The sequence below is a fragment of the Hylobates moloch genome, unplaced genomic scaffold (genome assembly GCF_009828535.3).
Source record: "Hylobates moloch isolate HMO894 unplaced genomic scaffold, HMol_V3 SCAFFOLD_13, whole genome shotgun sequence".
Classification (NCBI taxonomy): domain Eukaryota; kingdom Metazoa; phylum Chordata; class Mammalia; order Primates; family Hylobatidae; genus Hylobates; species Hylobates moloch.
The window spans coordinates 25,773,291-25,787,549 of NW_026652288.1; the positions used below are offsets into that span (position 1 = coordinate 25,773,291).

General features: G+C 40.7%; 1 protein-coding gene across 1 annotated transcript in view; it reads left to right on the top strand.

Annotated features, from left to right (window-relative positions):
* The window catches only part of RAB10 (RAB10, member RAS oncogene family), a 96,188-nt gene that overhangs the window by 47,509 nt on the left and 34,420 nt on the right, over positions 1 to 14,259 (top strand). Inside the window, exon 2 of the mRNA XM_032172453.2 lies at positions 8,806 to 8,866. Within this exon, the coding sequence (XP_032028344.1) occupies positions 8,806 to 8,866 (61 nt within the window). The remainder of the gene's footprint in view (positions 1 to 8,805; positions 8,867 to 14,259) is intronic.

A 14,259-nucleotide genomic window follows, 5' to 3' on the forward strand; every position in this document is an offset into this window, starting at 1 on the left:
TCTTGTTATGGAAGATGAGAATTTAAAACTCTTACACCACCAGATATTCCTGGCACCTCTTCCTTAATCATTTCGATTAGTAATAACAAATATTTTGGTTAACTGCTAAGCCAAATAGTGTATTATAATTGCATTTTCTTTTTCGGACAACTTTTTGTTTTTATTGTAGTTTACAGTTCGTTGTTACATTTGCCTAGATTTCAAGGCACTGTCTCTTCTTTGTCTCATTTAGAATTGTCAGATCCTTTTGTTTTTCATATAAATTCTAATACTGTTTCCTCCTTCCCACTCCCAGAAACATCCCCCCTGGAACTTTTCTGTTCTGAACTGGTTGCTCTCTAGGCAATTTTGTCTACCCTTTACTTCACACTGTTGAATGGATTTCATGTCTTCCTCTTTGTTGGTTTGGTAAAGCAATTTCTTAGTGCTATCTTAGAAAGGATGCATGGGAGCTAAATATTTTGAGATCTTCCATGTCTGGGAATGCCTTTCATTTGGTTTTGGCTGGATATAGGTTGAGAGTATTTTTAAAAGATACTGTCCTTTTGTCTTCTGGATTTTAGTGTTATTGAGAAGTGGAGAGTTGATCTTTTAATGTGGCTTAGTTTGTTTCTGTGCATGCTTTTATAAACTATTTCTGGTATTTTGAAATTTCATTGTGATGTACTTTGGTGTGAGTTTTATGCTCATTGTTCATTATGCTAGGTTCTTGGTGAGTTTTTCAGTTTAGAAGTAGATTCTTTTTTTTTTTTTGAGACTGAGTCTCGCTCTGTCACCCAGGCTGGAGTGCAGTGTTGCGATCTCGGCTCGCTGCAAGCTCCGCCTCCCGGGCTCACGCCATTCTCCTGCCTCAGCCTCCGGAGTAGTTGGGACTACAGGTGCCCGCCACCACGCCTGGAGAATTTTTTGTATTTTTAGTAGAGATGGGGTTTCACCGTGTTAGCCAGGATGGTCTCGATCTCCTGACCTCGTGATCCACCCGCCTTGGCCTCCCAAAGTGCTGGGATTACAAGCGTGAGCCACCGCGTCCGGCCTAGAAGTAGATTCTTTAGTTCTGTTTTCTTGCCTCATTTTTTTTGATTATTTTCTATATGTCACTTTCTCTTTTTTCAAACTTCTGTTAGATGTCAGACCTCTTGGCTTGCTTTTCTAATTTATTATGTCTCACATTGCCTCTGTTAACTTTTTTTTTTCCTTAATTGTTTTGATATCTGGCCAGACGCAGTGGCTCATGTTTGTAATCCCAGCACTTTGGGACGCCAAGGAGGGCGGATCACATAACGCCAGGAGTTCAAGACCAGCCTCCCCAACATGGTGAAACCTCCTCTCTACTAAAAATACAAAAGTTAACTGGGTGTGGTGGCACACGCCTGTAGTCCCAGCTGCTCCGGGCGCTGTAGCAGGAGAATGGCTTGAACCTGAGAGGTGGAGGTTGCAGTGAGCCGACATCATGCCACTGCACCCAAGCCTGGTCTTCCCCCCAAAAAAAGAAGTTGTGGTATCTCATTGGAACCTTTGGCGTGAGGCGCTAAAAAGCTGATTGAAAGCAGAGTAGAAAAGGGTGGGGCTTGTCAAGTGATGTTTCAACTTAAGGGTGAAACATTTTTCTCAGGGACTCTTTAATTTCTCCAGAAAACATCATTTATCTGTTTATTCGACAGATATTTCTTGGATTGCCTGCTAAACGTCAAGTATTGTTCTAGGTCTGGGAAATTTAACTCAAAACAGATAAAAATCTCTACTACCCTTTTGGGTCTCACATTTTGGCAATGAGAGACCGATAATAACAGAAATAAGGACACGTTAAAGTTTAAAAGTCAGGAAGAAGGTTAGATGTGTATTAATAGACAATGGGTGGGGGACATAGAGAAATATTGCAACTTAGGGTAGCTAGGGGAAAGAGCCACGATGGACGAGAAAGGTAGTCAGAGGTTAGGGGAATAGTACCTTAATGGAAAGGTAGTGAGAGGCGAACCTGGCTGTCTTGTGCATAGAGCAACAAAAAGGAAGTCAATACAGTTAGCTAGATCAGAGTGAGATGATGTAGAAAATGTTGAGGGCAGGGTAGAAAGGGGGAGGTGGGAGAATATGTAGGGCCTTATTTATGGATTTAAAGAGTTTTCCTTTTAGTCTTTGTGAGAGATGGGATATGGAGATAACTAATAAGCAGTTGGGTATCTTGGGTTTGGAGTTCAGGGGAGAGTTGAGGTGAGAGATCATCAGTGTGTATGGAATTTAAAACCATGAAACTAGGGAATGTGTCAAGATAGAAAAGAGAAGTCCACTTCAATTTTTAGGGGTCAGAGAGATGAGGAGAAACCAGCAATGAAGATTGATGAGTGGGTAGAAAGGTAGGAAAGTCAGGCGTTTTCGTGCAGAAAAGAGGGAAGAATTCCTTCACATCTACAGCTAGTAAAATCAGATGAGGACTGGGCGTGGTGGCTCATGCCTGTAAATCCCAGAACTTTGGGAGGCCAAGGTGAGTGGATCGCCTGAGGTCAGGAGTTCGAGACCAGCCTGGCCAACATGGTGAAACCCTGACTTTACTAAAAATACAGAAGTTAGCCATGTGTAGTGGTGCATGCCTGTAGTCCCAGCTTCTCGGGAAGCTGAGGCAGGAGAATTGCTTGAACTTGGAAGGCAGAGGTTGCAGTGAGCTGAGATGGTGCCACTCCACTCCAGCCTGGATGAAAGAGTGAGACTGTGTCTTGGAAAAAAAAAAAAGAAAAGAAAAAGATCAGATGAGGACTTAGGAATGATCATTGGATTTGGGAACATGGAGATAATTGATCATAGTGAGAGCTGTGTGTGTGTGTGTGTGTGTGTGTGTGTGTGTGTGTGTTGGGGTGGTTAATAATAACAACAAAGCCTGTTTGGAAAGGATTCAAGAGGTGAGAGGAGAAAAAACTAGAGACAGCACATATAGGTAACTTTCAAGAAGTTTGATAAAAACAAAAAGTGAAATGGAGAGGAAACTCAGTGAGGAAGGATCCTTAACCTCCAAATTTAAAAGGTTTAGTAATAGAACCTAGTAGTTGTGATTATTGACTAGAAGAAATGTGAGGGAAACTCAAGGAGTCCAAAATGAGGCTTCTATCTTGACCAGTTAGATTAAGTAGGTACCTGAAAACAGCCCAAATTCTTAGACACTTTCCAGTGATGCCTAGTTTCCATCCCAAGGGGTTTAGAGCTTTCAGATTGTATCCTTATTTCATCTTTCTTCAGGCAAGTTTCCTGAAATAGTATCAGTTGTCACACTTGTCATTAAGATTAATTAATAAATTGTATACCTAGCTGAAGTTGTTGGTCATGTTCAGACTTAGTCTAGACGGCTGGGTCATTTTAGGATGATTTTCTGAGAAATTCTTAAGGAAAACATAATATGGGCTGTAGAAATACGGTTAGATTAAATGGTGGGTAAATGGCCCTTTTTTCTTTTGATTGTGTATGAGAAACTTAATGGGGCAAGCTGAAAGATTTTGACTGATTAAAAAGCAGACTGGCTCAAATTAAGAGGGGAGCAATAAGGTAAACCCAAGAGTTTGAAGGGATGGGGCATTATTGTAGATTCTGGGGATAACAGGTTTTGTTGAAGGTTGTTGTTAAACCATTTCTTGGTGAGAGGTTAGTTATGAAAAATGAGATGCAGAGTAGAGCTAAGGTACGGGCATGAAACTCACTGAATGATACTGTTTCTTTTATATGGTGAGCATTTCCCTACCCCAGGACCTCTTTGCAGAAGTTTATGGGCAAGGACTTTGTTTTCTTTTTTCTTCCCTGGATCCCCAGAATATTTGGACCAAAAATAATTCTTTCCCTGGAAAAATTTGTGAAGTCTTTATTTGAAGTTTTAATTATTGGTATATACTATCATCCATCTGCCATGGAAAGATGATGTCAGCAATACGGATCAAACCAATATTCTTTAGAAACACATAACAGGTTTTAATTATCTCATGTATATATATATTTAAGATTGCAGCACATATTTTTTTCTGAAGTTTGATTTACCTTTAGGTCTGTTTATGTGTTTTAGACAGATTGCTTCATTAAATGTTCACTGTCAGTTGAGGCTTGCATAGATACCTCTCTTGTGTTTGTTCCACAGGAGCAAAACTGAATCTTGAAAGATAAATGAAGTTTACCAGGAAAAGAAAACTGGGGTGAGGAGAGGATTTAGGAAGTAGCATATGCTAAACGAGAGACATGAGAAAACATGATGAACAGGGATGTCATGTAGACTGAAGACTTTGATACTAAGAGGCATTTTCACAATTTTATCCTGAAATCATAGAGAAAACAAATCAACTTGTCATTTTCAAAAACTTACTCTGGCTGTAATCTCAATGAAAGGACAGCTTTTAAAGTCAAGCTTTATGAAAAATTTACTACCTTGTTTTTGTTTTTCTCATGTTTATTATTTATTTTGAGTGGGGTATTACTGTGTTGCTCAGGCTGGAGTGCAGTGGCATGATCACAGCTCACTGCAACCTCAATATCCTGGACTCAGATGATCCTCCCACCACAGCCTCCCAAGTAGCTGGGACTGCAGGTGTGCATCACCATGCCTGGCTAATTTTTTTGTAGAGATGAGGTTTTGCCATGTTGCTCAGGCTGGTCTTAAACTCCTGGACTCAAGCGATCCTCTTACCTTGGCCTGTCAAAGTGCTAGGATTATAGGCATGAGCCACCACACTCAGCCTTTTTCCTTACTTTAAAAAAAAAAAAAAAGCCCCCTTATTTTATCGATTTCATTTCATCTCATTTTTTCACTTCATTTTATGTGTTTGAGACAGAGTTTCATTCTTGTCACCCAGGCTGGAGTGCAGTGGCACGGTCTTGACTCACTGCAACCTCCACCTCCCGGGTTCAAGCAATTCCTCTGTCTCAGCCTCCCAAGTAGCTGGGATTACAGGCGCCCACCACCACGCCTGGCTAATTTTTATATTTTTAATAGAGATGGAGTTTCACCATGTTGGCTAGGCTGGTCTCAAACTCCTGACCTCAAGTGACCCTCCCGCCTCAGCCTCTGAACATGCTGAGATTACAGGCGTGAGCCACCGCGCCTGGCCGTATTTATTTATTATGTATTTTTTTGAGACATAGCTTTGCACTGTTGCCCAGGCTGGAGTGCAGTGGTGCGATCTCAGCTCACTGCAGCCTGTGCCTCCCGGGTTCAAGCGATTCTCGTGCCTCAGCCTCCTGAGCAGCTGGGATTACAGGCACGTGCCACCATGCCTGGCTAATTTTTGTATTTTTAGTAGAGACGGAGTTTCACCACATTGGCCAGGCTAGTCTTGAACTCTTGACTTCAAGTAATACCCCTGCCTCAGCCACCCAAGGTGCTGGGATAACGGGCGTGAGCCACTGTGCCCGGCCCCCCTTAGTAATTTTAATCATGTTAAGTAATTATTGTATCTGAAAATTTGGGGGTTCAATTGTCTTTGTTAACTTACTCAAAATGGGTAAGTTTTATGTAGTGTTTAATGTTTCTTAATTTTGTATTGTAAGCTAGTATTAAATAGAGTTTTGGGCCGGGCGCGGTGGCTCACACTTGTAATCCCAGCACTTTGGGAGGCCGAGGCGGGCGGATCACGAGGTCAGGAGATCGAGACCACGGTGAAACCCCGTCTCTACTAAAAATACAAAAAATTAGCCGGGCGTGGTGGTGGGCGCCTGTAGTCCCAGATAGTCGGGAGGCTGAGGCAGGAGAATGGCATGAACCCGGGAGGCAGAGCTTGCAGTGAGCCGCGATAGCGCAACTGCACTCCAGCCTGGGCGACAGAGCGAGACTTTGTCTCAAAAAAAAAGCAAGCTCAGGTTGGACGCAGTGGCTCACGCCCGTAATCCTGGCATCTTGGAAGGCTGTGGCAAGAGGATCACTTGAGCCCAGGAGTTGGAGCACCAGCCTGGGCAACATAGTGGGATGTCGTTTCTACAAAAAATACAAGAATTAGCTGGGCAGGGTGGCACATACCTGTAGTCCCAGCTACTCAGGAGGCTGAGGTGGGAGGATGACCTGAGCCCAGGAGGTTGAGGCTGCATGAGCCATGACTGACACTGCACTCCATCCTGGGCGACAGAGCAACAGCCTGTCTCCAAAAAACAAAACAAAAAGCAACCTCTTTGGTTTTGTTCTCCACAGCCCTGCCACTGCCAAAGTGCAAGTAACGCCTATTTATCTGCTCTGGTTTTCAGTTACATCTTTATTTCTGGTGTATAGCAATTTCTCTTGGAGAAATTTATGGCCAGTGTGCTTGATATATGAAACATTTCTGGATGTTTTGTAGTGAAGTAAGTTTCAGTTTATTGGGACTGCCCTATTGCTGGGATTGGATAACTCAAATTCGTCTGCAAATTTACTTAATATTCCTTTTATAAACAGAAGTTAGCCTTGTTTTTCACTTTGCTTTTTACTATCTTTTTACTCCGCTTATTGCCTTCAAGTCAAATGGACTATTGCTGTCATTCATAACATGATACAGTCACAGAGCAGCTTCAGAATTCTCATGTAGAAAGTGTAAGGATGTATGCCAGAGTATTTTTGTGGCGTCCTTGCCATAATGGGTGGGTGGGTGGGTGGATGGATGGATGGATGGATGGACGGACGGATGGATCTTCTAGTAATGTTTAGTTTGCAGCTTATGCCTTTTTCTGGATTGACTTTGTTTTGAAGGTACCTTTTTCTTTTCTAGTAACTTCTTTTCTACTCTGTCAAGTAAGCCCTGTAGGGGACTACTTTTGAAAACTTGGCTTTTTTGATCTTTGGAAAATACTTTAAGAATTACTGACTTAACCTATTTTGGTATTTGACCCCTTCTGAAACAATGCTTGAATTTTGTTACAGTTTTATTTCCTAATGTGAACTATGAATACTAATATAATACTATGAACTTCTCCCTGAAACACTGCTTTAGCTGTATCCTACAAATTTTGATACTATGTTCTCATTTTAATTCATTTCAGAAATTTTCTAATTTTCACTATAATTTCTTTTTTGACCATGAATTTCCAAATATTTGGGAGTTTTCCCAGATGTGTTTCTGTTATTGATTTCCAGTTCAGTTTTGTTGCAGGTAGAAAACATACTTTGGGCTGGGTGCGGTGGCTCACGCCTGTAATCCTAGCACCTTGGGAGGCCAAGGCCGGTGGGTCAGTTTGAGCATTTAAGACCAGCCTGGGCAACATGGCAAGACTCCATCCTACAAAAAGATACAAAACTTAGCTAGACATGGTGGCTTGTGCCTGTGGTCTTAGCTACTTGGAAGGCTGAGGTAAGAGGATCACTTAAGCCGGAAAGTGGAGGTTACAGTGAGCTAAGATCATGCCACTGCACTCTAGCCTGGGTGACAGAGCAAGACCTTGTCTCACAAAAAAAAAAAACAAACAAAAAAAAAAAACAGAAAACGAAAACATACTTTGTATGACCTCAATACTCTTTTCTTTGTTTTTGAGATGGAGTCTCGCTCTGTCGCCCAGGCTGGACTGCAGTGGCGCGATCTCAGCTCACTGCATCCTCCGCCTCCCGGATTCAAGTGATTCTTCTGCGTCAGCCTCCCGAGTAGCTGGGATTGCAAGCATGCCCTACCACACCCGGGCATGGTATTTTTGTATTTTTAGTAGAGATGGGGTTTCACCACATTAGCCAGACTGGTCTCTACTCCTGACCTCAGGTGATCTGCCTGCCTTGGCCTCTCAAAGTGCTGGGATTACAGGCGTGAGCACCGTGCCTGGCAACTTCAATACTGTTAAATGTGTTGAAACTTCTTTTACGACCCTTATGTTTTCTCTTGATACATACTCAGTCTGTACTTGAAAATGGTATGTATTCTGTTGCTGTTAGATGGAGATTTCTGTATATGTCAGTTATGTCAAATTGGTTAATATAGTGTGGTTTAAGTCTTCTGTATCATTATTGATTTTTCTGCCTACTTAAAAAAATCTGGTTTTGAGGGAAGGGATGTTGAAGTCTCCAACTATAATTGTAGGTTTATGTATTTCTCTTTGCAGTTCTATTAATTTTTGCTTCATGCTAAACATTTGTATTTTTATCCCTTCCTAAAGAATAGACTGCTTTATCATTATGAAATGACCCTCTATCCTTGGTAGTTTTCCTTTGTTCTGCAACTTAGCAAAGGCAGTATTTTTCCCCCACAAGGAACCTTTTTATTCGTATGTGTTAGAATATTAGATATTTTAAATTTTTCTTTCTTATATCCTAATTTGTAAAAACTCACTCTTTCTTCTTTTTCTTTTTTCTTTTTCTTTCTTTTTTTTTTTTTGAGACATGGTCTTGTTCTGTTGCCCAGGCTCAAGTGCAGTGGTGCAATTAAAGGCTCACTGCAACCTCTGCCTCTTGGGTTCAAGGGATTCTTCCACCTCAGCCTCCTGAACAGCTGGGACTACAGTCGTGTGCCACTATGCCCGGCTAATTTTTTATGTTTTTATTATTTTTGTATTTTTAGTAGAAACAGGGTTTCACCATGTGCCCAGTCTGGTCTTGAACTCCTGGGCGTATGCCATCTGCCTGCCTCAGCCTCTCAAAAGTGCTGGGATTAGAGGCGTGAACCACCATGCCCAGCCCAAAATTTGGTCTTTCTGTATCTATTTTTCCTCCTGTCCTGAATCTTGTATTACTCAGGTTTAAAATTGGATACATTTGCTCAGTGTTGCATACTTGGTGAATATCTGGAATCAAACAAACACAGACAAGTTTAAAAGGTGTGAGCGTTTTTGCCGTGATTAATTTTAGTATAGCCAAATGTAAAGCCACAGTTACAGTTTACCTTTTTTTCTGCATTGTAGGAATAGACTTCAAGATCAAAACAGTTGAATTACAAGGGAAGAAGATCAAGCTACAGATATGGTAAGTGATGCTAATTTACTTTATGTAGTAGCAGAATGCCAGGTTCCTTAAGGTTTCACAGTGAAATTCTTTTTTGTCACAGGTTTAGATTCTGTGAGACTTTCCTTTTTAAAGCAGGCAGTCAGGTGACCTTTTTGTGCAGTAAAAACCATTGCATGGACTTAAGTCCATGAGCTCTAATAATCTTTTCTACTTACTGTATGAACTGAGGCAAGTTATATACTCATTATTAGGCTTTTTATCTTCATATGTAAAGGGGGATAGTAACACCCATCTCAATGGATTGTTATAAGGATTACATGAAATAATATATGCAAAGTTTTTAGTGAAATGCATTGTGAAAATATTTGTTTTCTTTAATATGTTTTTAACTTTTTATGGGCACTATTTTTATTAGTTTGTGTTAGGTTTGCCTGAAGAAGTACAAACAATTCTTTTAATTTGTATTTGTCTGAATCATAGAATTTAGAATTATAATGGCAATATTTTCCAGTAAATATTATGTTTTATGTGTATTCTGTATATTAACCCATTAATTACTAACAAGGACCCTGTGAAATCTGTTACTCCTTTTGAGAAAACAGCTTTATTGAGGTATAATTGATATAGAATAAGTGCACAAAGTGTACAATTTGATAAGTTTTGACATATGTATAAACCTGTAAAACAATCACCACAGTCAAGATAATGAACATATTTGTCACCTCAAAAGTTTCCTTTTTGTGATCTTTTGTAATCCTTCTTCCTCGATACCCCTGGTCCCCAGGCAGCCACTGTGCTTTCTGTCACTGTATTTCTGTTTTTTGTTTCTTTTTTTTTTTGAGATGGAGTCTCGCTCTGTCGCCCAGGCTGGAGTGCAGTGACACTATCTCGGCTCACTGCAAGCTCCACCTCCCAGGTTCACACCATTCTCCTGCCTCAGCCTCCCGAGTAGCTAGTTCTATAGGCACCCGCCACCACGCCTGGCTAATTTTTTTTTTGTATTTTTAGTAGAGATGGCATTTCACTATGTTAGCCAGGATGGTCTCGATCTCCTGAACTCGTGATCCGCCCGCCTCGGCCTCCCAAAGTGCTGGGATTACAGGCGTGAGCCACTGCGCCTGGTCAGTTTTTTTTAACATTCTAGATCCCATTTTCATTTATGTATTTCAAACTTTTATACTTTTCAACATGACTGTATCTACCCCACAGAATGACCTAGCTCCTTGATTTTAAATTATCCTTTTCCTGGGTCCTGTCCTGGGTCCTGCCCGGACTCTGATTATACCAGCCCCTACCAGTTGTTAAGGCAATCAGTAGTTTATTTCAAACCAGGGAACAGGGTCCTTGCCTCACTATTTCTAGGCTTACTGATGATCTGTTGCCCAGGCCTAAAAATAGCCACAGCTGCTTGTTTATTGGTGACATTATTTTTAGTTTTGCATACACACATATGCCCAAGTCTAATCCAGTCCAGCAGGTCAAATCCAATAAGCAAAAGGAGGTGTTAAATATCTGAAGGGACAATTAAACATTGTACAAATGTTCACAGTATCTTTTTATGTCACCATAATACAGGTTTCTAAGCCTGCTTTCAAAACTACTCTCTTATCCTCTGCTATTAAAGAATTATTCCTTGACAGTCTACTAAGACCAAGTTTCTGAAATTACAGGACAATGGCAATAGAATTTTCCTTACTTAAAGTAATAAATAGACAGCCAATAATTGCTGTAAAATCCTACTTTTCCCACTGACATTATAAAAAAGAAGTGATATGTTTCTAGGAATTAAAAAGGTATATTTCCTTAATTGTTAGTACCACACTTGGGGTTGGGGAAGCTGTGTACTCTGGCTGTTATTGTGACAGTTATTTTTGGTCTGGGCACTGACAAAACCAGAACAGGCCAGAGGCATATCAATCTGCTCTGCAAAGCAGAGACCCCAAATTTCATAACTCTGTGTTTTTTGGTAACATAATGAAGTTATTATTTACCTTATAAATTAAGATGTCAAATTTCTCATGTTGCATTTTATTTTAAGAAGACCTGGATTTCTTCAGTGATACACAATTTGTCTATACCCAAAATACCATGAACTTAAATTATGTTTCTCTTCATTCAATAATTTTTTTTTTTTTCAAAAGTAGACAACCTGACACCTGCCCTGTCAGAGCTCACACCCATAGGGACAGGAACAAACAAGTAAATAAATAAATCACAAATTGTGATAAATGCTAGCAAGGTGAATAGGGTAAAGCGATGGAGAATGGGGTAAGGATGAGGGAAGAAGTGATCTAGATAGAATGATCAGGGAGGTCCTCTCTACAGAGGTGATGTTTAAGATGAGAAGTGAAATACGAACAGTAAGCAACCAAAGTCATTTAGTCAATAAATGTTTGTTGAGTACCTATTTGCCAGGTGTTGGTGGTAGGAATATAAGCATAAATGGGACAGATAGGAGCCCTGCCTGCAAAAGCTTATATTTTAGTGGGGTAAGTCTAGATCTTACTATACTTTTTACCATGTTGCTCAGGCTGGACCCTCTCCCTTTTCAGAGTCCTAATTAATTCACTATATTTTTCTTGTATAAAAGCACTACATAGCAGCCACAGCTGGAGCCTGGGTCTTCTTCATGGAGACTCCGGTGTGGGTCTTACAAGATGGTCAGTGAATTCCTGATAGGGAGACTCATTGAACATGTTGTCTTTCTTGAGGTGTTGGGGATGAGATAGCTGTAGGTCTTGAAGATAGCATTAAAGGTGACCTTGGCAAAGGTGCCTAGGGTAGCAGTGTAGCTCCTGGTGGAGGTGTGGCAGTCATTGATAGGGGCCATCAGCAGCAGCTTTTGGGCACAGGGACGGACACTGCTTCTAGGGACTGGGATGAGGCCGGCAGCACAGAGCTGCAGTGGTTACCTTGCAAGGGACTGTGGGTCTTACTGATCTTGTTCCCCAGGTAGCTTCACTGCACATGGGAAATGGAGAGGTTGGCCAGTGTATGGTGGCCCTGCAGATGGCAGGGACTACTTCCTTGGAACACCTAACACACAGACTGATGTGACTCTTGTCCCTGACTGTGACAAATCCCTTGAACCTGGTCCACTGGCCAGCACAGGTCTCTTTTTGCATGGGCATAATCTTCAAAACCTCATCTTTGAGGACATCCTTAGGAAAAAGTGAACAATCTCAGACTCTTTGATGGGCGGGGAGAAGAGAGAGATTTCCTCCAGGAACTTGATTGTCATGTCTTTGAACAGGTGACCCACCTTGGTGACAGGGAGCTATTCCTTGTCCTTGTCCTTGCCTCCTTGAGCTCCTAGGCCTCAGTGGCAACCCTGGCCCAGTCACCACTCCAGAAGCCTCCCAGTCCAGGGCCCCTGACGCCTTCAGGCCCTCCCATAGTAGTGGCAGGATCTGTCATTTGGTATTTTCTCTGAGAAGGCTTAATCTCTTTTCTTGCTCTGCTTTTTGTTTCCTTAACACTTGACAATCCTCTGACATTCCATAATGTTTTATGTGTTGTCCATCTTCAATAGAATATAAACTTTGTTAAGGCAGGAATTTTTATTTCATTTACAGCTTTATCTTTTGTGCCTGGAATAATGTCTAGTGTGTAGTACTTAATAATACTGGTAGAATGAAAGAATGGGATATTATCTTATTTTCAAGGGCAGATCTGTATACTTTGAGATGAAATGAGCAAGTGACAGGACTGTAATTTTTTTTTTCTTTTTCTTTTTCTTTTTTGAGACAGAGTCTTGCTCTGTCACCCAGGCTGGAGTGCAGTGGCGCTATCTCGGCTCACTGCAAGCTCTGCCTCTCGAGTTCATGCCATTCTCCTGCCTCAGCCTCCCGAGTAGCTGGGACTACAGGTGCCTGTCATCACACCCGGCTAATTTTTTGTATTTTTAGTAGAGATGGGGGTTTCACCGTGTTAGCCAGGATGGTCTCGATCTCCTGACCTCGTGATCTGCCCGCCTTGGCCTCACCAAAGTGCTGGGATTACAGGCGTGAGCCACCATGCCTGGCCAGGCTGTGATTTTCTGAAGATTAAAAAGTCCAAGTCTTTCACTTAGCTAAAAACCATTTTATTTTACTTATATAAAAATAGGCTACAGGCAAAGCCAGGGTTTTCCTTGTGAAGGAGCTTTGAGTACTGCATAAGCACAGATATAAATATTATCTTGAGAGCTCTTAATACCATAGAGCATCTATCTGCAAAGATGGTCTTGACGTAGAGCATTGTTAGGACATCTTAAAAACATAGAATGAAATTTTGAGTCTCATGGTGACATTATTGCAGCTTTGCGTATTTTTATGGAAAATATTTCTTATTGTTCGTTATCCTCCTTATTGTTTATAAGTGAAAACAACAACAACTACTACAAAGGTCCAAGGAAGTTAAGTACATTCAAGGTCACTAAGCTGGGAGGGGTAGAACCTGAGGATAAACTTAAGCCTGACCCCAAACCCGTGTTCTGTGTATATTCTTGCATAATGCCCAACCTATAGTAGACATTCAGTTAATATTTGGATTGATGGATAAATGAATAGATGGCAGATATGTGAACATGCTAAGTGCATTTAAGATATGAAAAGATTGAGAATCCAGTCATATGCAGGTAGTGGGAACAGATCTTGCAGAAGCTCTTAGTAGGAACAAACTTAACGAATTTAAAAATGGTTTCTAGTGATTAGGGAAAAGAGTACCTCAAAATGAGAGGGGCTGGAGAAAGGTTTAAACTACTGTGAGGCTTTGTAATCCCCAGAATAAAGAATTTGGAATTGATTCTGGTTATAATGAGTTTTTATTGGAAGTTTTCTGTTTTTACTTTTATTTTTTTGGAAAGCCTAGTCATATTTTTGGTTTGTTTTGTAATGACTTTTTTTATACATAATTCACATACCATACTATATACCCATTTAAAACAATTTAATAGTTTTTAGTATAGGTACAAATTTGCACAACCATCATTACCATTTTAGAACATTTTTATCTCCCCTACAAGGAAACCCCGTACCTGTCACTCTTCATCCTCCCAATCCCCTCGCCAGGGAAACCACTGATCAACTTTGTCTGTATAAAATTTCTTTATGTGGACTTTTCAAATAGATGGAATCATATAATATATGGTCTTTTGTGACTAGTTTCTTTCACTTAGCATGAGGTTATCAGGGTCTGTCTGTGTTGTACGTGAATCATTTCTTTTTTGATGGCTGAATAATACTCCATTGTATGGATATACCACATTTTATTTATCCGTTCATTAGTAATGGACCTTTCAGTTGTTTCTACTTTTTGGCTATTATGAATAATGTTGCTGTGAACATTCACGTCTACGTTTTTGTGTGGACATACAAGTTTTCATTTCTTTTGGTTATATACCTAGAATTGTTGGATCATATGGTAGCTCC